This window comes from Pongo abelii, chromosome 15, assembly GCF_028885655.2.
Source record: "Pongo abelii isolate AG06213 chromosome 15, NHGRI_mPonAbe1-v2.0_pri, whole genome shotgun sequence".
In the NCBI taxonomy this organism is placed as follows: domain Eukaryota; kingdom Metazoa; phylum Chordata; class Mammalia; order Primates; family Hominidae; genus Pongo; species Pongo abelii.
In genome coordinates, this window is record NC_072000.2 from 48,981,577 (window position 1) to 49,000,419 (window position 18,843).

Sequence of the window (18,843 nt, forward strand, 5' to 3'; positions counted from 1 at the left end):
GCTTGAAGTATTAGCAAACTAGATTCCATGATTTACTATTTACTCTTTCTGTATTTGAATTAGATGGAAGTATTGTAACAAAGAAAAAATATATAATGATATTTGTGTGGGAAGAAGCCTTTAAACATATTTTCTATATATTTTAGAATTGAGACTTAATGAACAATATTTCTTTCAACATTTCTTTAAGAAAAAATATAGTGTAAAACATAAAAATATATTTAAAATGATTAATGACAGCTTCTCTTATAAATGAAGTTAAACTCATTGGAGATAACATGTCTTTTATATTTTTTTCTGATGAGATTTGTCTAATCATTCGTCTCTTGATAGTTTATGTATAGATTTTATGTTTATGTGGACTGTTGAGCAAATTATTCCATTTACTGAGATTTTTTCTCTTTGTCACAGAACACATTTTTGGGCTAACCCGTGTTTCTGTTAGTTGATGTGTGTACTGATTTTGATTGTATACTAAAGAAGAAATACAGAAAAAATGGTCACTTACATGGATTTCTTTCTTTAATCTTTGCCATTTTCACATAAAGCCAGGTTACTATTAGCATTAGCAGTTGACAAAACAATCTATCTGCTGCTTAATTTTTAAAAATCAATTATTTGATTGACTTTCCACTGTTTAACTGCTTTTCTTTCATAAAACCTAAAAGCAATACATATTTCTCTTTTCTTTTTTTGCCTTGATACATTCATCTAACATATATTTATGGAATACCTGGTATGTGCCAAACACTATATTAGGCTCTGGGAAAGAATAATCATCAAAACTAGACATAGATCCTATCCCCATGGAACTTATAGTCTAGTAGGATTGTAAATAAAGAATCAGAAACTAAGATAAAAGTTAACCTAGAAAAGTACAGATTGCTGTGACATTGACCTGATCTGTTTTCTGATGTCAGAGGATTTCCTTTTTGATGACCCTTTTGTTGCCTGATTATCATGCTGTGATAAGTCGCTTGTATGCCTCTCACGCCTCACCCTGACATGTAAACTCCTTAAGGAAAGGAAGGGGCCAGGCATGGTGGCTCACGCCTGTAATACCAGCACTTTGGGAGGTCGAGGCGGGTGGATCATGAGGTCAGGAGTTCGAGACCAGCCTGACCAAAATGGTGAAACCCCATCTCTACTAAAAATACAAAAATTAGCTGAGCGTGGTGGTGCGTACCTGTAATCCCAGCTACTCAGGAGGCTGAGGCAGGAGAATTGCTTGAACCCAGGAGGTGGAGGTAGCAGTGAGCCAAGATCACACCACTGCACTCCAGCCTGGGCGACAGAGCGAGACTCCATCTCAAAAAAGAAAAAAAAAGGGAAAGCAAGGTTTAAGTGTCTAGTCCATTCTGGTATTGCAGTTACAAACATTTATAATGACTTAATGAACGTGTGTGAATAAATTGTAAATTCTTTGTATGAAATAAATTTTCAGTTTAAAAGACCATGTTACAATATCCTAAGATACTACATAATAAGCAAATATTTTTAAGTATTTGTTTTGTTTTTTTGGGGATTTACAGGGTCATCATCAAATCCACAGCAAATTTCCAGTTTTGACTTCACAACCGCAAAGACTTTAGCAGAAGACTCAGTAGTAGTAGTTGGAAAAGGTATTTCAAAGTTATTTCGCTTCTTAATTATATGTATTCATTATATAGAAGTAAAGCCTATCAATAAGGAATAGAAAATAATGTGATTCAAGTGTCGAGTGGAACTTCTTTTTAAAAATGTATTACATTATCTTCATTAAAATAATTAGAAGTGAATACTTACCTTCACATTTCTGTCTTCTAATGAAATTATAGTAAATTCATGTCATTAATTTTCAGAGAGATGTATTATGTGACAGCTGCAGTTTAGGTACTTCTAAGACAGTTTTAGGATAGCTTACTTAGTTTTAGCATAGTTTAAATTCAAATAGCCCTTATTTATCAGCTTAATAATCAATATAAATTAATATAATTATCTCCCATTCGAGATCTAGACAAGTGAAAATTAAACTTCTGTTATATATTTTAAGGGGGCTAAGGGACCTTGAACAAAATTATTGCAAATATCCTTTAAAGCTATTTTCTATTTTAATTGAAAACTAGAATGTGGTAATATACATTGAGGGTATGCATCTTATTTTTGTTCAATATAATGAAATAGAATAAACGTTTTGAAAAATTTGTCCAAACTTCTTTGCTTGATAGTCTCATTAGGTTATTTTAAAACCCTCCTCAGATTGGCTACAGCTTACTCTTGTAAACTTATTTTCTGTTATTCCTTTATTTGCCCAACCAAGCTCATTTATTCGCTCCACATAAATGCTTTAGAAATGTTCAACTCTGCATGTAAACATCCCCATCTCATAGATTTCCCCCTCTCCTTCTTTACTTTATACAGATCCTTCCTGTCTTCAAATCCCAGCTCAAATCCTTGCTCCTTGAAACCATCTTAAACACCCAGCTCTGCCAGGCGCAGTGGCTCACTCCTGTAATCCCATACTTTGGGAGGCCCAGGCAGGCAGCTCACTTGAACTCAAGAGTTCAAGACCAGCCTGGACAACATGGCAAAACCCCATCTCTACCAAAAAAAAAAAAAAAAAAAAAAAATATGAAAAATTAGGCAGGTCTGGTGCTCTGCGTCTGTAATCCTAGCTACTCAGGAGGCTGAGGTGGGAAAATTGCTTCAGCTTGGCAGGTGGAGGTTGCAATGAGCCGAGATGGTGCCATTGCACTCCAGCCTGGGTGACAGAGAGAGACTATCTCAAAACAAACAAACAAAAAACAGCTCACAGCAACCTTTTCTTCATGTGTGCTTACCACTTATAATATGCAGCTCTCGCTTATTATCATGAACTGCCTTCTGCCACCTCTTATATTAATGCCCTATTAGGGTATTTGTTTTTATATTTTATAATTATTTAGCATGTTTTCCTTACTAACTGTGTTGTTTGATTCTTGAAGGTAAGAGCCTTGCCTTAAACTTTGTTATCTAGAGTACCATCACATAATTAGTTAATGACTATTTGGTGGTTGGTTGATTTCAGGCGTATTTGGAAGTTTAAGTTCAGCACCAGCAACCTGCAGCCAATCAGTGATATCTTCTGTGGAAAATGGGGATACATTTTCAATTAAACAAAGTATTGAACCACCGTCAGGGATTTATGGAAGATCAGTCCAGCAAAATATTTCATCATATCTTGATGCTGAGAATGAAAAAGATGTAAGGTTATTTGCTAATTATTAGAATAAATTTAAGCTTACAGTATGTCATTGTTTTGTGTATATCAGATGTGGGGTGGTGAAAGTATTTCAATTAAAATTTTAAAAATCTTAGTACAGTTGAAATTTTGAGCCTTGGCAATGTGGCAAAGCCCTGTCTCTAGGAAAAATACAAAAATCAGCCAGGAAAAATACAAAAATTAGCCAGAGAAAGTAGAAAGCCTGTTTTCTCTAGGAAAAATACAAAAATGTAGCTACAGCCATGCGTGCCTATGGGCCCAGCTACTTGGGAGGCTGAGGTAGGAGGATCGCTTGAGCTCGGACGGTCGGACTTGAGCTGCAGTAAGCTGTGATTATGCCACTGTACTCTAGCCTGGGCAATACAGTGAAACTGTCTCAAGAAAAGAAAAAAAAGAAATTTTGACTCTTAATCATTTAAATAATAGATTATTCATCCTTCCCACTTAATAAAGGCATTCTTATCCTGGGGATAAAGTATGTAATATACTTTGTATTCTCTGTGTACTTTATATTTTACATGTACTATATATACATATATGTATGCATATATTCTGTTTTCTAGGATACACTTAAGTAGTGACAGACTAATATCCTCAGACACAAATTAGTTATCTGAGATGGAGATATTTTAAATATCAAAGTCCCTGAATATTTTCAGATTTTCAACTTTTTCATGCAGACTGAAGTTTCTATTTCTAAATCTACTTATAACAAGATGAGACAAAAGAGAAAAGAAGAGAAAGAACTGTTTCACAATAAAAATTGTGAAAAGAAGGAAAAAAATACCTGGGAACGAATGAGACATACAGGAACCGAGAAAATGGCATCTGAAAGTAAGTGGAATTTAAGTTTTGGTATTTTTTTTTTCTAGTAATAGTCTAAAGCTGGTGAAATGAGGTTTCACTGAGGGTAATATATGACTAAGAATGAAGTATCTTATATAACACCGAAATTTGCAAGTTCTGCCTTTAATTAGCTTTGTGACCTGGAAGCAGGCCTCAGTTTTCTGCCCCTGTGAATATCTTGATTATCTCAAAGGTCCAGATTATCTCAAGGATCTCTTCTATACTCCCGGGAAATATTCCTGTTTTGCTGAGGAGTGGTATCCCATTTTATAGCAGATAACTGAGATGGTGAAATTGGTTTATGTTACATCATGATCCAAAAAGGCCATTGCATTTGTCATTTATTGAGTCTATCCTTGAGTACCTACTATGTTTTGTGCTTGGTCAAGAGTAGGCTCTATGTTTCCTGGTGTTGTTTTTTAAAATATTGAATACATGCTAGGTATAGTAGCTACTAGGAAAAATCAGAGGTTGAAATGAAAAATCATGTGAACTATAATAAACGTTAAGTATTATTGCTTAATTACTGTTTTGTTAAATATTAAGAAATTAACTGAAATATAAACACTATTAAATTTATGTTGTATCTGAAGTCTAGATAGCAACAAAATACTCAAGAAGGTTACAAAAAATACTCTAAATTTAATAGACAATATACTTCTCTTGAAGGTAAAAATAAAAAAGATTTAACCTAAATTAACGTCTGAGGTTTTTCCTAGCTTTTATTTCCATTATAATGCAACAGGTGGAGAAAACTGTATTTTCAAAGCTAATCACTGTTGAGAGTATGCCTGATGAGAGGTGTTAGCCTGTACAATTGTGGCTAAAGATGTCCCTAAAACCCATTAAATGTAGGTGTTTGTGAAATTTAAGCCTCTTAGCATTCTCAGATAATTCAGTATTTGTTATTGTCATAAAATTCAGGGAGAGAAAAACCCACGAAACTTCCTACCTAACTTAGCCAGTGTGAAGAGTAGAAATAGAAGTACAAATATTACAAATAGTAATAAATCATAAATTTCGGGGTATTAATTCTTGATGGATCAACTAACTAATCTTGTGATTTTTGCCTACAATGTAGGCTTTGAAGATTAGGTTTCTGAGAAGTATAAGGAGAGTACTGCTTTGAAGTCACCCTTATATTATTTGAAAATAAGTATATGCTTACACAATTATTATGTCGATCAGCTCAAAGTATAGTTGTTTAGCTCTGTTTATGGTTATGAACATATTAGCAGAAATAACTTTTAATAGATAAATTCTAATTGGATATGCTTCCAGTTAAGAAACTTTCTATCAGTTAGATCACTGCTACTCAAAGTGTGTTTCATAGACTGTGTGAACTGTTTATTACTCATCTATGATAACATACATACAGACAATATTTAGCTTCTAGAAACTATTTTAACAATTTGACAGTGCCACAACACTTTTATTGTACTTTATAAAAGTATCAGTCTGCAACATAGTGGAAGTTTTTTTTTGTTGGTTTTTTTTTTGAGATGGAGTCTTGCTCTGTCACCCAGGCTGGAGTGCAGCGGCGTGATCTCGGCTCACTGCAACATCCACCTCTTGGGTTCAAGCGATTCTTCTGCCTCAGCTTCCCAAGTAGCTGGGACTACAGGTGTGCACCACCATGCCAGGCTAATTATTGTATTTTTAGTAGAGACGGGGTTTCACCATGTTGGATAGGCTGGTCTCGAACTCCTGACCTCATGATCCGCTCACCTCAGCCTCCCAGAATGCTGGGATTACAGGTGTGAGCCACCATGCCCAGCCAACAGTGGAAGTTTTTTTTTAAAAAAAAACTTCATTTGAGCATCACTACTTTCAATTGATATTCTATACACCTCCTTTTTCAAAATAACATTCTTCAGGTGAAAACAAAATATAGGTGATAGTACTTCGTATTGTTATAATCTCAAGGTTGAAAATTTGGTGTTTATCTATATCTCTTTCTAATGAGTTATTGTTTCATGAGTGTGGGAATGGATTAGATATATTAAGGGAATTCTTAAAACTTCCACATTGGTTTCTTCATCTGTAATGCACTACTAATAATTACTATGTAGGGTGTTGAATGAATTAAATTAGATAGTATAAATGATGGACTTAGCACAATACCAGGGAAGATAATAAATGATAATAGTGCTATTTTTTTATTTGCTATTCTTTCAGGATTGGGATATTCCAAAGCTGGAGGATTTTATTTATACATGTTAGTCTTAGATGTGAAGCCTAATGAGGGTCCATCTGAACCATCAAAAAAAAAGTGAAAGGGGTCTATTATATTCTTTAATTGGTATATCATCTTCCTCACATAACAAAAACTGGTACTGATTTATCACTATAGTAATTTAAGGCATCATATTTTACCTTTTTACATTTTTTGTTAGATGTATGATGAATTTTTTGAAAGCAGAGATTCTGTCTTATACCTCTTTATATAAGATCATACGTAATGGTGGCCGTAGATCTAAGTCCTGCCTCTCCTACTCATTAGCAATGGAACCTTAAGTAAATTTCTCAGTCTCTGTAAAACGCAATTATTTTCTCAGCTGCAAAATAAAGATAGTTAGAATGCCTGCCTCAGCTTTGTTGAGATAATTAAATGCAGTAAAGTTTGCAAAGCATTTATTCCAAGGTCTGGTGTATAGTATTTAATAAATGCCAGCTAATATCATTAACACCTTGTTGCCTTTGGATTTTAAATGACCAACTCTGAATATGTAATTAGTATGCAACATCAAGTGAAATTTCTTATATTTGTAATTTCAGGTAACATTTTCTCACGGATAACATGATTAATAATTTTTGATGATAGTTTCTAGTGACTAATATTTCCTTTCTAAAAATGTCTCTTAGTATGGAAAAATAGCCAGTAAATCTTTACCTACTTATAAAAGCCCATTCTATTTGACCCTTTTCTTTTTAATATCTCCACTGCACGTGTCTCACATTATACAGTGCTCTCAAGGATATTATCCTGAGCACTCAAAGAGGATGATTTGTCTTCTCAACTTATAGTACAGTGCCTTACATCTGGAAAGTGCTTGGTCAATGTCTTATTACAGAAGAAACATCATTCTTATTACTACACATGGTCTTAGAATTTGTAATAGGCCACTAATTCTATATCAATAGAGAATATCAACTAGAATTCTACATACAGATGCCATGAACCTTCATCTTCACTTCTCAGTTATAAAACATATATATCCACATTTTTACAAAATGGGATTATACTGCTTCTTTTACTTTTAGCTGTTAAAGCTAGACTTTGTTATGACTCATGACTGAAAAATTACTTGTATTTTTATTAAATATAATTTGTTAATAATTTTGCATCTAAAAGTTTTCAGTAAAGTTTTCAGTAGTTTTGCATATAAAAAGTAAAGTTTTCAATAGTTTTGGTTTCTGGGTACTGTAATTTTCCTCAAGACTAAACTAATAGTTCTAAGTTTCCATAATAAATATTCATCACAACTGTAGTCAGAATAATGTTTGTATCCTTTGTATAAAGGACTCTTGGCTGGGCATGGTGGCTCACGCCTGTAATCCCAGCACTTTGGGAGGCTGAGGCAGATGGATTGCTTGAGGTCAGGAGTTCAAGACCAGCTTGACCAACATGGTGAAACCCTGTCTCTACTAAAAATACAAAAATTAGCCGGGCGTTGTGGTGCGCACCTGTAGTCCCAGCTACTTGCAAGGTTGAGGCAGGAGAATTGGTTGAGGCAGGAGAATTGCTTGAACCAGGAAGTGGAGGTTGCAGTGAGCTAAGATCGTACTACTGCACCCTAGCCTGGGCAACAGAGCGAGACTCCATCTCAAAAAGATAAAAATTTTTTTAAAAAGGTTCTCTCGTAGTTTATTTAATATATTTTGTTTTAGGTGAAACATCTACTGGAGCTGTTTCACAGTATAAAGAAAGGATGCCTTCTGTCACTCATAGTCCAGAAATAATGGATCTGTCAGAACTACGGCCATTCTCTAAACCAGAAATAGCACTGACAGAAGCCCTGAGGCTTTTGGCTGATGAGGATTGGTAAGTTCACCATCCTTAACTTAAAACTAAGCAGAGTTCAAAAGCTTTCTGTAAATATTTAATTAAAAATCTTGAAACACATTTTCTATTAAAATAATCTTAGAAATGAGTATTTAGTTCTTAGGCATCAGAGTCTTTTCAGCTTATTAATGTAGCTGAACTCTGGCCCTAATAGTACTTTATTACCAGTTGTATTATAACTTATATGCCATAAACATATAATTTAGCTTTATAATGGATTATGTAAACCCTTTGATAATGGGATACAAATTTCACCATTTCTCAAAGTATTTCTCTGGGAAATATAATTATTAATAGTCCTGGAAATACTTACCTGCTCTTATTGTAGTGATAGCAGCCACCCAACCAGCCCAGCCAGTAACTCAAGGGAGACAAAAGACAGTGGCAATGTGCATCTCACGTGTTTCAGTGGGAGCGTCCACTTACTGCCTTTGTCCCATTTCCTCCCTTGTTCCTTCACTATCTCTCATTGTACCCATCTTATACCTCTTTATCAGTTTTGCCTCTGTTCTAGAGCATATTCATCAACTTTAAAACATGCCATAATATCTCTTATTTTTTAAAAACCTCCAGGCCGGGTGCAGTGGCTCACGCCTGTAATCCCAGCACTTTGGGAGGCCGAGGTGGGCGAATCACAAGGTCAGGAGTTCAAGACTAGCCTGGCCAACATAGTGAAACCCCATCTCTACTAAAAATACAAAAAAAATTAGCCAGGCATGGTGGCGGGTGCCTGCAGTCCCAGCTACTTGGGAGACTGAGGCAGGAGAATTGCTTGAACCTGGGAGGTGGAGGTTGCAGTGAGCCGAGATTGGGCAACTGCACTCCAGCCTGGGCAACAGAGTGAAACTCTGTCTCAAAAAAAAAAAAAAAAAATAGAAGTTCTGCAGAATTTAATCCACTGGCATTCTCCTTCTACATTCATTTTGTAGCTCAAGGGCAGTCTTTCTGGCAATCTTTCTGTAAAGATCCAGGTAATAGGTGTTTTAGACTTTGCAGGGCAGATGCCTCTGTTGCAAATACTGAACTCTGTTGTTGTGCAAAAGCAGCCTTAAAACAGTATCTAAACAAATGGGCATAGCTGTGTTTCTATAAAACTTTACTTATAAAACATTATATGAAAACTTTACTCATTAAAAAATTCTGATGGAGCCACATTTGGCCCATGAGTCATAGTTTGCCAATCCCTTCTTAAATTATTTCATTCAGTCTCACAGCTTTAAATTCCATCTAAACTCTGATTTTTCATAAATGTATATCTGTATCCCTGGTATCATTTTGAGCTCTAGACTCAAAAAGAAGTAATCCAACAGCCCAACTTGGCCCTTCTACTTAGATGCCAGTAGACATCTTAAATTTAACATATCCAGAAAAGAAATCCTGAACTTCTTCCTGCCAACATGGATTAACAGGACTGTATTTGCCCTCATAACGTGAAAGATCTAACGAAATTATACAAAATGTATGAAACAATAGTTTTCAAGGGCCGGGCACAGTGGCTCACGCCTGTAATCTCAGCACTTTGGGAGGCCAGATGACTTGAGGTCAGGAGTTCGAGACCAGCCTGGGCAACATGATAAAACCTTGTCTGTACTAAAAAACGCAAAAAATCAGCTGGTGCATGGTGGCGCACGTCTGTAGTACCAGCCATTTGGGAGGCTGAGGCACAAGAATCGCTTGAACCTGGGAGGCAGAGGTTGCGGTGAACTGAGATCGTGTCACTGCACTCCCGCCTGGGTGACAGAGTGAGACTCCATCTCAAAAACAAAGAAACAACAACAAAAAAAACCAATAGTTTTCAAGATACTGTTCACCAGGCTATGGAAAGATGTTGATCTCTGAGAGACAGGAAACAAACCAGGTGAGCCCTACAATTACCCAGCTTGCTTTCTGGAGAGAGTTTCCAGGTTGCAGCTAAAGGAAGGGAAAACAGGCAGATAGCATCAGAGATGGACATGGTGCTGAGAGTTTGAGGAGGCCATGGTGACTAGACTTTGCAGGACAGAATGCCAGATAGAGCTCCACAGAGAGATCCAGAGATCATAGAGGATTTTACTCAAATGTTTAGCAGACAACTGGTCGGGGCATGCATGTAAATACATTTCCTGAGGCCAGAACAAGAACTACTCAAAAAAATTACAAGGAACAATGTCAGGAGCATATACAATGTTAATAATACTTCGTGTTCCCACCAGCAAAATTATGAACCAGGAAAAGTTCATAATTCACAGGGCATTGGGTAGAATACTCAGAGAGTTTTGCTCCATAGTATAGTAAAATAAACCATAGACTGAATGTTAGTTTGGTTCCCACCTAATGAAGTTTAAAAGCAAGGCCTAAGAGGATCAAACATTTGATCCTTATTTGAAATACATTTTCAAATAACTATATCCCAGAACAAAGCTGAAGAATATTTATAGGAATACAAAAATAGCTAAAGTGAAATTACCAGGCATGCAGAGAAGCAGGAAAATATAACCAATAGTGAGAAGAAAAAAAGCCAACAAGTGAAACCAATGCAAAAATGACACAGGTGATAGAATTAGTAGACAAAGACATTGTAACTGTAACTATTGCATGCATTAAAGAGGCTGGAGGAAAGGTTGAGCAAGTAAAGACATACAATATATATAAGAAACCCAAAACTAATGTCTGCAGATGAAAGCTATAATGTCTGAGATAGGAAATACACTGGATGAGATTAATAGGTTAGACATTCCAGAAGAAAAGATTAGTGAAGTTGAAGACGTAACCATTGAAACTATTCAAAATGAAACAATGAAGCCTGGCCAATAAGGCAAAATCCTGTGTCTACCAAAAATGCAAAAATTAGCTGGGTGTGGTGATGCACACCTGTAGTCCCAGCTACTGGGGTGACTGGGGCAGGAGAATTGCTTAAACCCGGGAGGCGGAGGTTGCAGTGAGCTGAGATCGTACCACTGCACCCAGCCTGGGCAACAGGGTGAGACTCTGTCTGAAGTAAAAAAAAAAATCAAAATGAAACAATGAGAGAAACAAGGCTGAAAAAAAAGTCCAAAAAATCTGTCAATTGTGGGACAACTTCAAGTTATGTGTAATTGGAGTTACCAGACAGAGAAGGAGACAAAAAAGAATATTTGCAGAAAAAAATGGACAAAATGTGTTCAAATTGGATGAAAACTATAAACCCAAAGATCTAAGAAGTTCAATGAACACCAAACACAAGAAACATGAAAAGAAATATTTCAAGGAGATACAATCAAAAGGCCTAAAATTAGGGATGGAGAAAATCTTAAAAATAGCTAGGGGCAAGACATTACATATAGAACAGATCAGACTACTCATCAAATACACTGCAAACCAAAAAACAGTTCAGTGAGCTCTTTAGAGTACTGAAAGGAAAAACAAACTGTCAATCTAGAATTCTATATCCAATGAAAATATCTTTCAAAAATAAAAGTAGTGGGCCGGACATGGTGGCTTTTACACTTGTAATCCCAGCACTTTATGAGGCCAAGCCAGGAGGATTGCTTGAGCCCAGAAGTTCAAGACCAGCCTTTGCAATATAGCAAGACCTCATCTCTAGAAAAAAAAAAAAATAAGAAAAAAAATTTAAAATCTGGATGCAGTGATGTGTTTCTGTAGTCACAGCTACTCAGGAGGCTGAGGCAGAAGGATCACCTGAATCCAGGGGTTTGAGGCTGCAGTGAGCTGTGATTGTGCCACTACACTCCAGCCTGAGCAACAGAGCAAGACCTTGTCTCTTAAAAAAAAAAAAGTTTTAAAAGAAGCAAAATGTCTGACATTTTGATACAAAGGCCCAAAGGGAAGACATGGCAGTATTGCTTTACCAAGGCAACAAAGGAGATAAAATGTAACTATAAAAATAATCATAAAGAAAAGATGGGACAAATAGAAAACAAACAGCTAGATGATAGACTTAAACCCAATCATCTAATCACATTAAATGTAGATGAACTAAACACTCTAGTGAGATTAGATTAAAAAGCAAGACCCAACTATATGCTACCTATAAGAAATTCCATTTAAATATATAGGTACAAATAATTTAAAAGTAGAGATGCAAAAAGATGTATACCATGCTAACACTAATCAAAAGATAGATTACATGGCCATATTAATATCAAAGTATATTTCAAAGCAAAGAATATTAATGAGAGTATTTATTTTATATTGTTATGTAACAAATTGCCACAAACTCAATGGATTCAAATCACACAAATTGATTAACTCTCAGTTTTCTGGGTCAAGAGATCAGATATAAGTTAACTCAACTCTTTGCTCAAAATACCACTAGGCTGAAATCAAAGTATCAGCCAGGGATGTGATCTCTTCTTTCAATTTTCTTAGAAGCTCATTGTTTGGAAGAATTCTCTTCCTTGTAGATATGCAACTGTGGTTTTCATTTTTGTATCAGTCCATTTTCATGCTGCTGATAAAGACATATCCAAGAGGAGAAGAAAAAGAGGTTTAATTGGATTTAACAGTTCCACATGACTGGGGAGGCCTCAGGATCATGGCGGGAGGCAAAAGGCACTTCTTACATGGTGGCAGCAAGAGAAAATGAAGCAAAGGTGGAAACCCCTGATAAACTCATCAGATCTTGTGAGACTTATTCACTATCATGAGAATAGCACGGGAAAGACTGGCCCCCATGATTCAGTTACCTCCCTGTGGCTCCCTCCTGAATCCTGGGACATAGCCAAACCCTATCAATTATCTTGCTAGCTGTCAGCCAGGGACCCTCTCATCTTCTAGAGGTCAACCTTGTGTCCTTATTATGTGCCACACACACAGATACAGATCCTCTCAACATGTAGCTTACTTCTTGAAAGCCAGGAGGAGAATCTCTGCTGCTGCTGCTTATCTCTTTTAAGGGAGGTAAAGCCTCCCCAGGATAATCTCCCTTTTGATTAACTTGAAGTCAACTGATTAGGGACCATAATTAAATCTGCAAATCTCTTTTGCCGTCGCACTTAATATGATCACAGGGAGTGGTATCCCAACACATTCACGTATCAGTCACAGGGAGTGATATCGCAACACATTCATGGAGAGGGTGTAATACAGGCTGTGTAAATCAGGGGTAGGAATTATGGATGCCATCTTTGGATTCTGTCTACCACATCCAGAATAAAGAGGATCATTTTGTAGTTATAAAGGAATTAATTCATCAAGAGGACATGGCAGTCCTGATGTTTATTTACCATATAATATTGCTTGAAAATACATTAAGCAAAAACTAATAGAACTGCAAGGAGAAATAAATCTCTAATTATAATTGCAACTTCATTAATCCTCTCTCATTAATTAATAGAACAAGTTGAAAGAAAATCAGTAAAGATGGCCAGGTGCGGTGGCTCATGCCTGTAATCTCAACACTTTGGGAGTCCGAGGCAGGCGGATCACAAGGGCAGGAGATTGAGACCATCCTGGTTAACACGGTGAAGCCCCATCTCTACTAAAAATACCAAAAAAAAAAAAAAAAAGCCGGGCATGCCTGTAGTCCCAGCTACTGGGGAGGCTGAGACAGGAGAATCACTTGAACCCAGGAGTCAGAGGTTATAGTGAGCCTAGATCGGGCCACTGCACCCCAGCCTGGGTGACAGAGCAAGACTCCATCTCAAAAAAAAAAAAAAAAGAAAAAAGTAAAGATGTAGAAGATTTGGACAACACTTTTTTGTATGTATTTTTAGTAGAGATGGGGTTTTTCTATGTTACTCAGGCTGGTCTCAAATACCTGGGCTCAAGCAATCCACCCACCTCAGCCTTCCAAAGTGTTGAGATTACAGGCTTAGGTCACTGCACTTGGCCTGAAGAACAGTATTGACCAATTTTGTCATGGGATCCTTAAGGTGTTACTTTGCCAGCCAGAAACCTCTGTGGCCAGTGCCACCTTTGCCCAAGTTTTACTCAGGCCCACTTGGGCTCATTCCGCCCACTCGGCCTCCCAGGCTGTGCTTGGCTTTTGCTATCAGCCCAGATCCCATGCCTACAAAGGGTGAGCCAGGCACAGAGCAGCAAGGGGTGCATGAGCACGGGGTCTGGCCACTGCACATAACCAGGCATATACTGGTTGTGGCAGGATAGGCAACTCCATGCACTGGCACAGCTGCTGGCTTCCTGCTACAGCTGGACCAGATGTACCACAAGCAGCTTCCACTGCGGGCACCAGGGAATGTGGTGGCACCCAGAAGCTTGGAGATGCCAGCAACTGCAGAACCCCAAAGAGAGTATCACAGCCCTTGCTTGGGAAGCTCCTAAGTCTGGGTTCCCCATAGGGCCACAGCTCTTTTCTCCTTCTTTCTTCCCACCTTCTCATTGCCCACAGTGTCATGAGTGGTGGCAATGTGATTGGGTTTGGGGGAGGTTTCATCCATGTTTGTGTTACAGATGTTTCAGTCCCGAATTATTGTCCTGAGTCCAAGAAGAATTAGGTATGTGGACAACTGGAGCATACCTCCAGTTGTGGAGCAAGGTGAAGAGGTGCTTTAGTGAGCAACAGTATACCTCTCAGAAGACCTGAAGTGGGTAGCTCCTTTCTGCAGGCAAGTTGTCCTGACATCTGTGCAACCCTCAGTGGAGGGGAGACCCGGAGTGGGTACCTCCTATCCACAGGCAGGTCATCCTGATGTCTGTGCAGCCCTAAGTGGAGAGGACACCCGGAGTGGGTAGCTCCTATCTGCAGGCAGGTCATTTTGGTGTCTCTGCAGCCCTCAGCAGAGAGGAGACCCAGAGTGGGTAGCTTTTATCTGCAGGCAGGTTGTGCTGATAAGGGTACAGCTCTCAGCAGAGAGGAGACCCTTAGAGGGTAGCTTTTCTCCACAGGCAGGTCATCCCATCTTCCAGACTCTGGCTGAGTCCAGGATTTTTATGGGCTTCAGAGGGGAAGAAGTGCATGTTGATTGGTCCATGGGCAGGCCTGGAAAAAGCACCATAAGTTCTCACTCCAGTGTGTGGAACTAGCAGCCCACTCCCACAAGCTTCAGTCTGTCCCTGGCTTGAAGGTGTGGCTTCACCTGTCCCTTTCTGCCCAGGAGTCTGCCTCCTGCCACCATCAACCTGCTGTCCATAGTGCCCAGGCTGTTTGTGCTGAGGGGTGCCTGGAGGCCCACACCAAGCTGCCCTCAGCACCCTCCTGGTTCCTTCCCATGCTTGTTGGTGCCCAAAGTCCAGAGGGGACCATGTCAGCACTACCCCAAGTGTGTGCACACCCGACTAGGTCCTGACAGCACCCAGGATCAGCCACAACTTTGCTCCAAAATTGGAGGTTGTGCTGGGAGTGGGGAGAACCAGGCAGTGGGAGAAGGCACTTCTGAGCCTGCGGGGGCAGGGGCAGGGGGGTTTCCAGGTCCCCTGAGAACACAGGAATGCCCAGGTCTGCAGCTGTGGCTGAGTGGCTGCAGCTGCACCCAAGAGGTCAGGGCTCCTACCCCTTCTACTCAGACGGGGGCATGGTTCCCACCTGTTCCTGGCTCCCGCTGGCTCCAGGGAGCACACAGTCCCAGCGCACCTTCCCTGCCACAGCTGGTGTCTTCACAGCGGCCACTCCAGAGGGGCTGCCACTGCCATCAATGTGACCCAATTAACATTTATAACACATTCCACCTACAGCAGCAGAATTCACATTCTGTTCAAGTCCACAAGATATATTTACTAAGAAAGACCTTATTCTAGGCTATAAAACAAGTAATTTAAAAGGAATCAGATTTTATAAATTTTGTTCTCTGGAATTAAATTGGAAATTAATTACAGGTATTTGGAAAATGCTCAAATATTTAGAAACTAAGTAACACACTTATATGTGTAACCGATAGATCTAAGAAGAAATAAGAAATCAAAAGGAAAATTACAAACTATTTTGAATTTGATGAAATAAAGAATGAAACATCAAAATTTGTGGGATGTAGCCAAATTAAAGAGGAATATGTCACAGTATAACACCTATATTAGAAAAGAAGAAAAGTTCTATATCAAGGAAATCAGCTTTCACCTTAAGAAACTAGAAACAGAAGAGCACATGAAGCCCAAAGTAAGCAAAGAAAGGAAATAATAAAGATCCGTGTGGAAATCATTGCAGTGGAAAACAATAGAGAAAATCAATGAAAGCAAAAGCAGGTTCTTGGAAGAAGATCAATAAAATGGATAAGCCTCTAGTCAGATTGACCAAGAAAAAGAAGAGAAAAATTACAAACATCAAGAATGAGAGAAGAAACATCACTACTGATCATACAGCTGTTAAACAGATAATATAGAAATATGATAGACAGCATGATGCCCCAAAATTCAACAACTTAGGTGAAATGGACAAATTATTTGAAAGACACAAACTACCAAAACTCATTCATAAAGAAATAGATAACTTGTGACCGGGCACAGTGGCTCATGCCTGTAATTCAGCACTTTGGGAGGCCAAGGCAGGCAGATAACTTGAGGCCAGGAGTTCAAGACCAGCATGGCTAACATGGTGAAACCCCATCTCTACTAAAAATACAAAAATTGGCCAGGTGTGGCGGCCCATGCCTGTAATCCCAGCTATTCAGGAGGCTAAGGCACAAGGATCGCTTGAACCCAGGAGGAGAAGGTTGCAGTGAGCTGAGATCACACCACTGCACTCCAGCCTGGGCAACAGAGCGAGACTCTATCTCAAAAAAGTAATAATAATAATAACTTGTATAACCCAGTATCTATTCATGAAATTCAATTTTTGTTTAAATTTTCCCACATAGAGGCCAGGAGTGGTGGCTCACGCCTGTAATCTTAGCACTTTGGGAGGCCAAGGCGGGCAGATCACTTGAGGTCAGGAGTTCGAGACCACCTGGCCAACATGTGAAACCTCATCTCTACTAAAAATACAACAGTTAGCCAGCCATGGTGGCACATGCCTGTAATCCCAGCTACTCCTGAGGCTGAGGCAGGAGAATCACATGAACCCAGGAGGTGGTGGTTGCAGTGAGCCGAGATCACGCCACTGCACTCCAGCCTGGGTGACAGAGCAAGACTCCCTCTCAAAAAAAAAAAAGTTTCCACAAAGAAACCTTCAGTTTCTGATAGTTTATCCCAAAATTTTTACGAAGATACCAATTCTACATATACTTTTAGAACGTTGAATAAGATGGAGTTCTTCTCATCTCATTGATTGAGGCCACCATTACTCTGATACTAAAACCATACAAAGACAGGAAAACTACAGACTGATTCTTAATATAGCACAAGAACATAGAGATAAAAATTCTTAACACAGAACTTCTTATTTGCCCTCTTCCTAATCTGAAATATACTTCTCCCTCAGTGTTCACTGTCTTAGTTAATAGCCCTGCCTTACACATTTGGTTGTTCATTCCAAGTCGGGGTTGACTTTTTTTTGTCTTTGTTTGTTTGAGACAGAGTCTCACTGTGTCACCCAGGCTGAAGTGCAGTGGCACGATCACAGCTTACTGCAACCTCGACCTCTGTGGGCTCAGGTGATCCTCCCACTTCAGCCACACAAGTAGCTGTGGCTACAGGTGCACACTACCACGCCTGGCTAATTTTTGTATTGTTCGTAGAGACAGAGTTTCACCCAAACTAGTCTTGAAATACTGGGCTCAAGCAATCCGCCCGCCTCAGCCTCCCAAAGTGTTAGGATTATAGGTGTGAGCCACTGCACCTGGCCTCTCATTTCTTTACATTCCATCAATTCTTATATTTTCAGAACATATCCTGAAACCAATTACCTACTGCAGTCTCTGCTGCCATCCCTCTAGTTCATGCCGTAATTATCTCCCACATGGCTGTTGTAGTTTCTTCACTGGTTTCTATGCTTGCATTATTATTCCATCTCATATAACAGCTGTTGATACTGTTAAGATATAAACCAGACCATGGGACTTCCTCACAGAAAGCACTTTGGTAGCTCTCTAGAACACTAGGGAAAAAAATTTAAATCCTTACCAAAAATTGTAACTCTTTATTACCAAGGGACAGATAATGAAGGATCAGCTAACCAGGCCTATTGTTAAATCATAAAAGGGTCTATTCATCAAGAAGATGTATCAGTCCTAACACACACACACACACACACAGACACACACATAAATATATATAGAGAGAGCACGCATGAATGCTTCAGAATACATGAAGAAAACAACTAATAGAAATTTAAGGAGAAATACACAGATCTACAATTATATCTATATTATAATTGTATAGGTACACAATTACAGATTGTGTAAGTTAATATAATTATAATCTTTTAAATCTAAAAGATATAAAAGTTATGTTTACACTATAATGTAGTCTAATAAGTGCACAGTAGTATTATGCCTAAAAAAATCAATATGCCTTAATTAAAAAATACTTAATTGCTAAAAAATACTGCTGATCACCTGAACCCTCAGTGAGTTGTAATCTTTTTGCTAGTGGAGAATCTTACCTTGATGTTGATGGCTGCTGACTGATCAGGGTGGTAGTGGCTGGCTGTGGTAATTTTAGCAATCACAGTAAATATTACTGCTCATTGACAGTGTACCTGGTCACTCATGAGCTCTGATGGAGATGTATAAGGAGATTAATGTTGTTTTCATGCATGCTAACATAACTTCAATTCTGAAAATTTAGCACCTAAGAATCATACTGGTTTTGAAAGTCCTAGATGGCATCTTCTAATAGGAGGCTGTTTCATTTACATTGAACATCTGCTGTTTCATGTAGC

General features: G+C 38.5%; 1 protein-coding gene across 7 annotated transcripts in view; it reads left to right on the forward strand.

Annotated features, from left to right (window-relative positions):
* TOGARAM1 (TOG array regulator of axonemal microtubules 1) overlaps positions 1-18,843 on the forward strand; it is a 116,431-nt gene that overhangs the window by 63,482 nt on the left and 34,106 nt on the right. For all 7 annotated transcript variants that reach the window (XM_054530066.2, XM_063715570.1, XM_054530068.2 and 4 more), the window contains 4 exons: positions 1,533-1,622; positions 3,047-3,222; positions 3,922-4,075; positions 7,979-8,132. In XM_054530066.2, the coding sequence (XP_054386041.1) occupies positions 1,533-1,622; positions 3,047-3,222; positions 3,922-4,075; positions 7,979-8,132 (574 nt within the window). The remainder of the gene's footprint in view (positions 1-1,532; positions 1,623-3,046; positions 3,223-3,921; positions 4,076-7,978; positions 8,133-18,843) is intronic.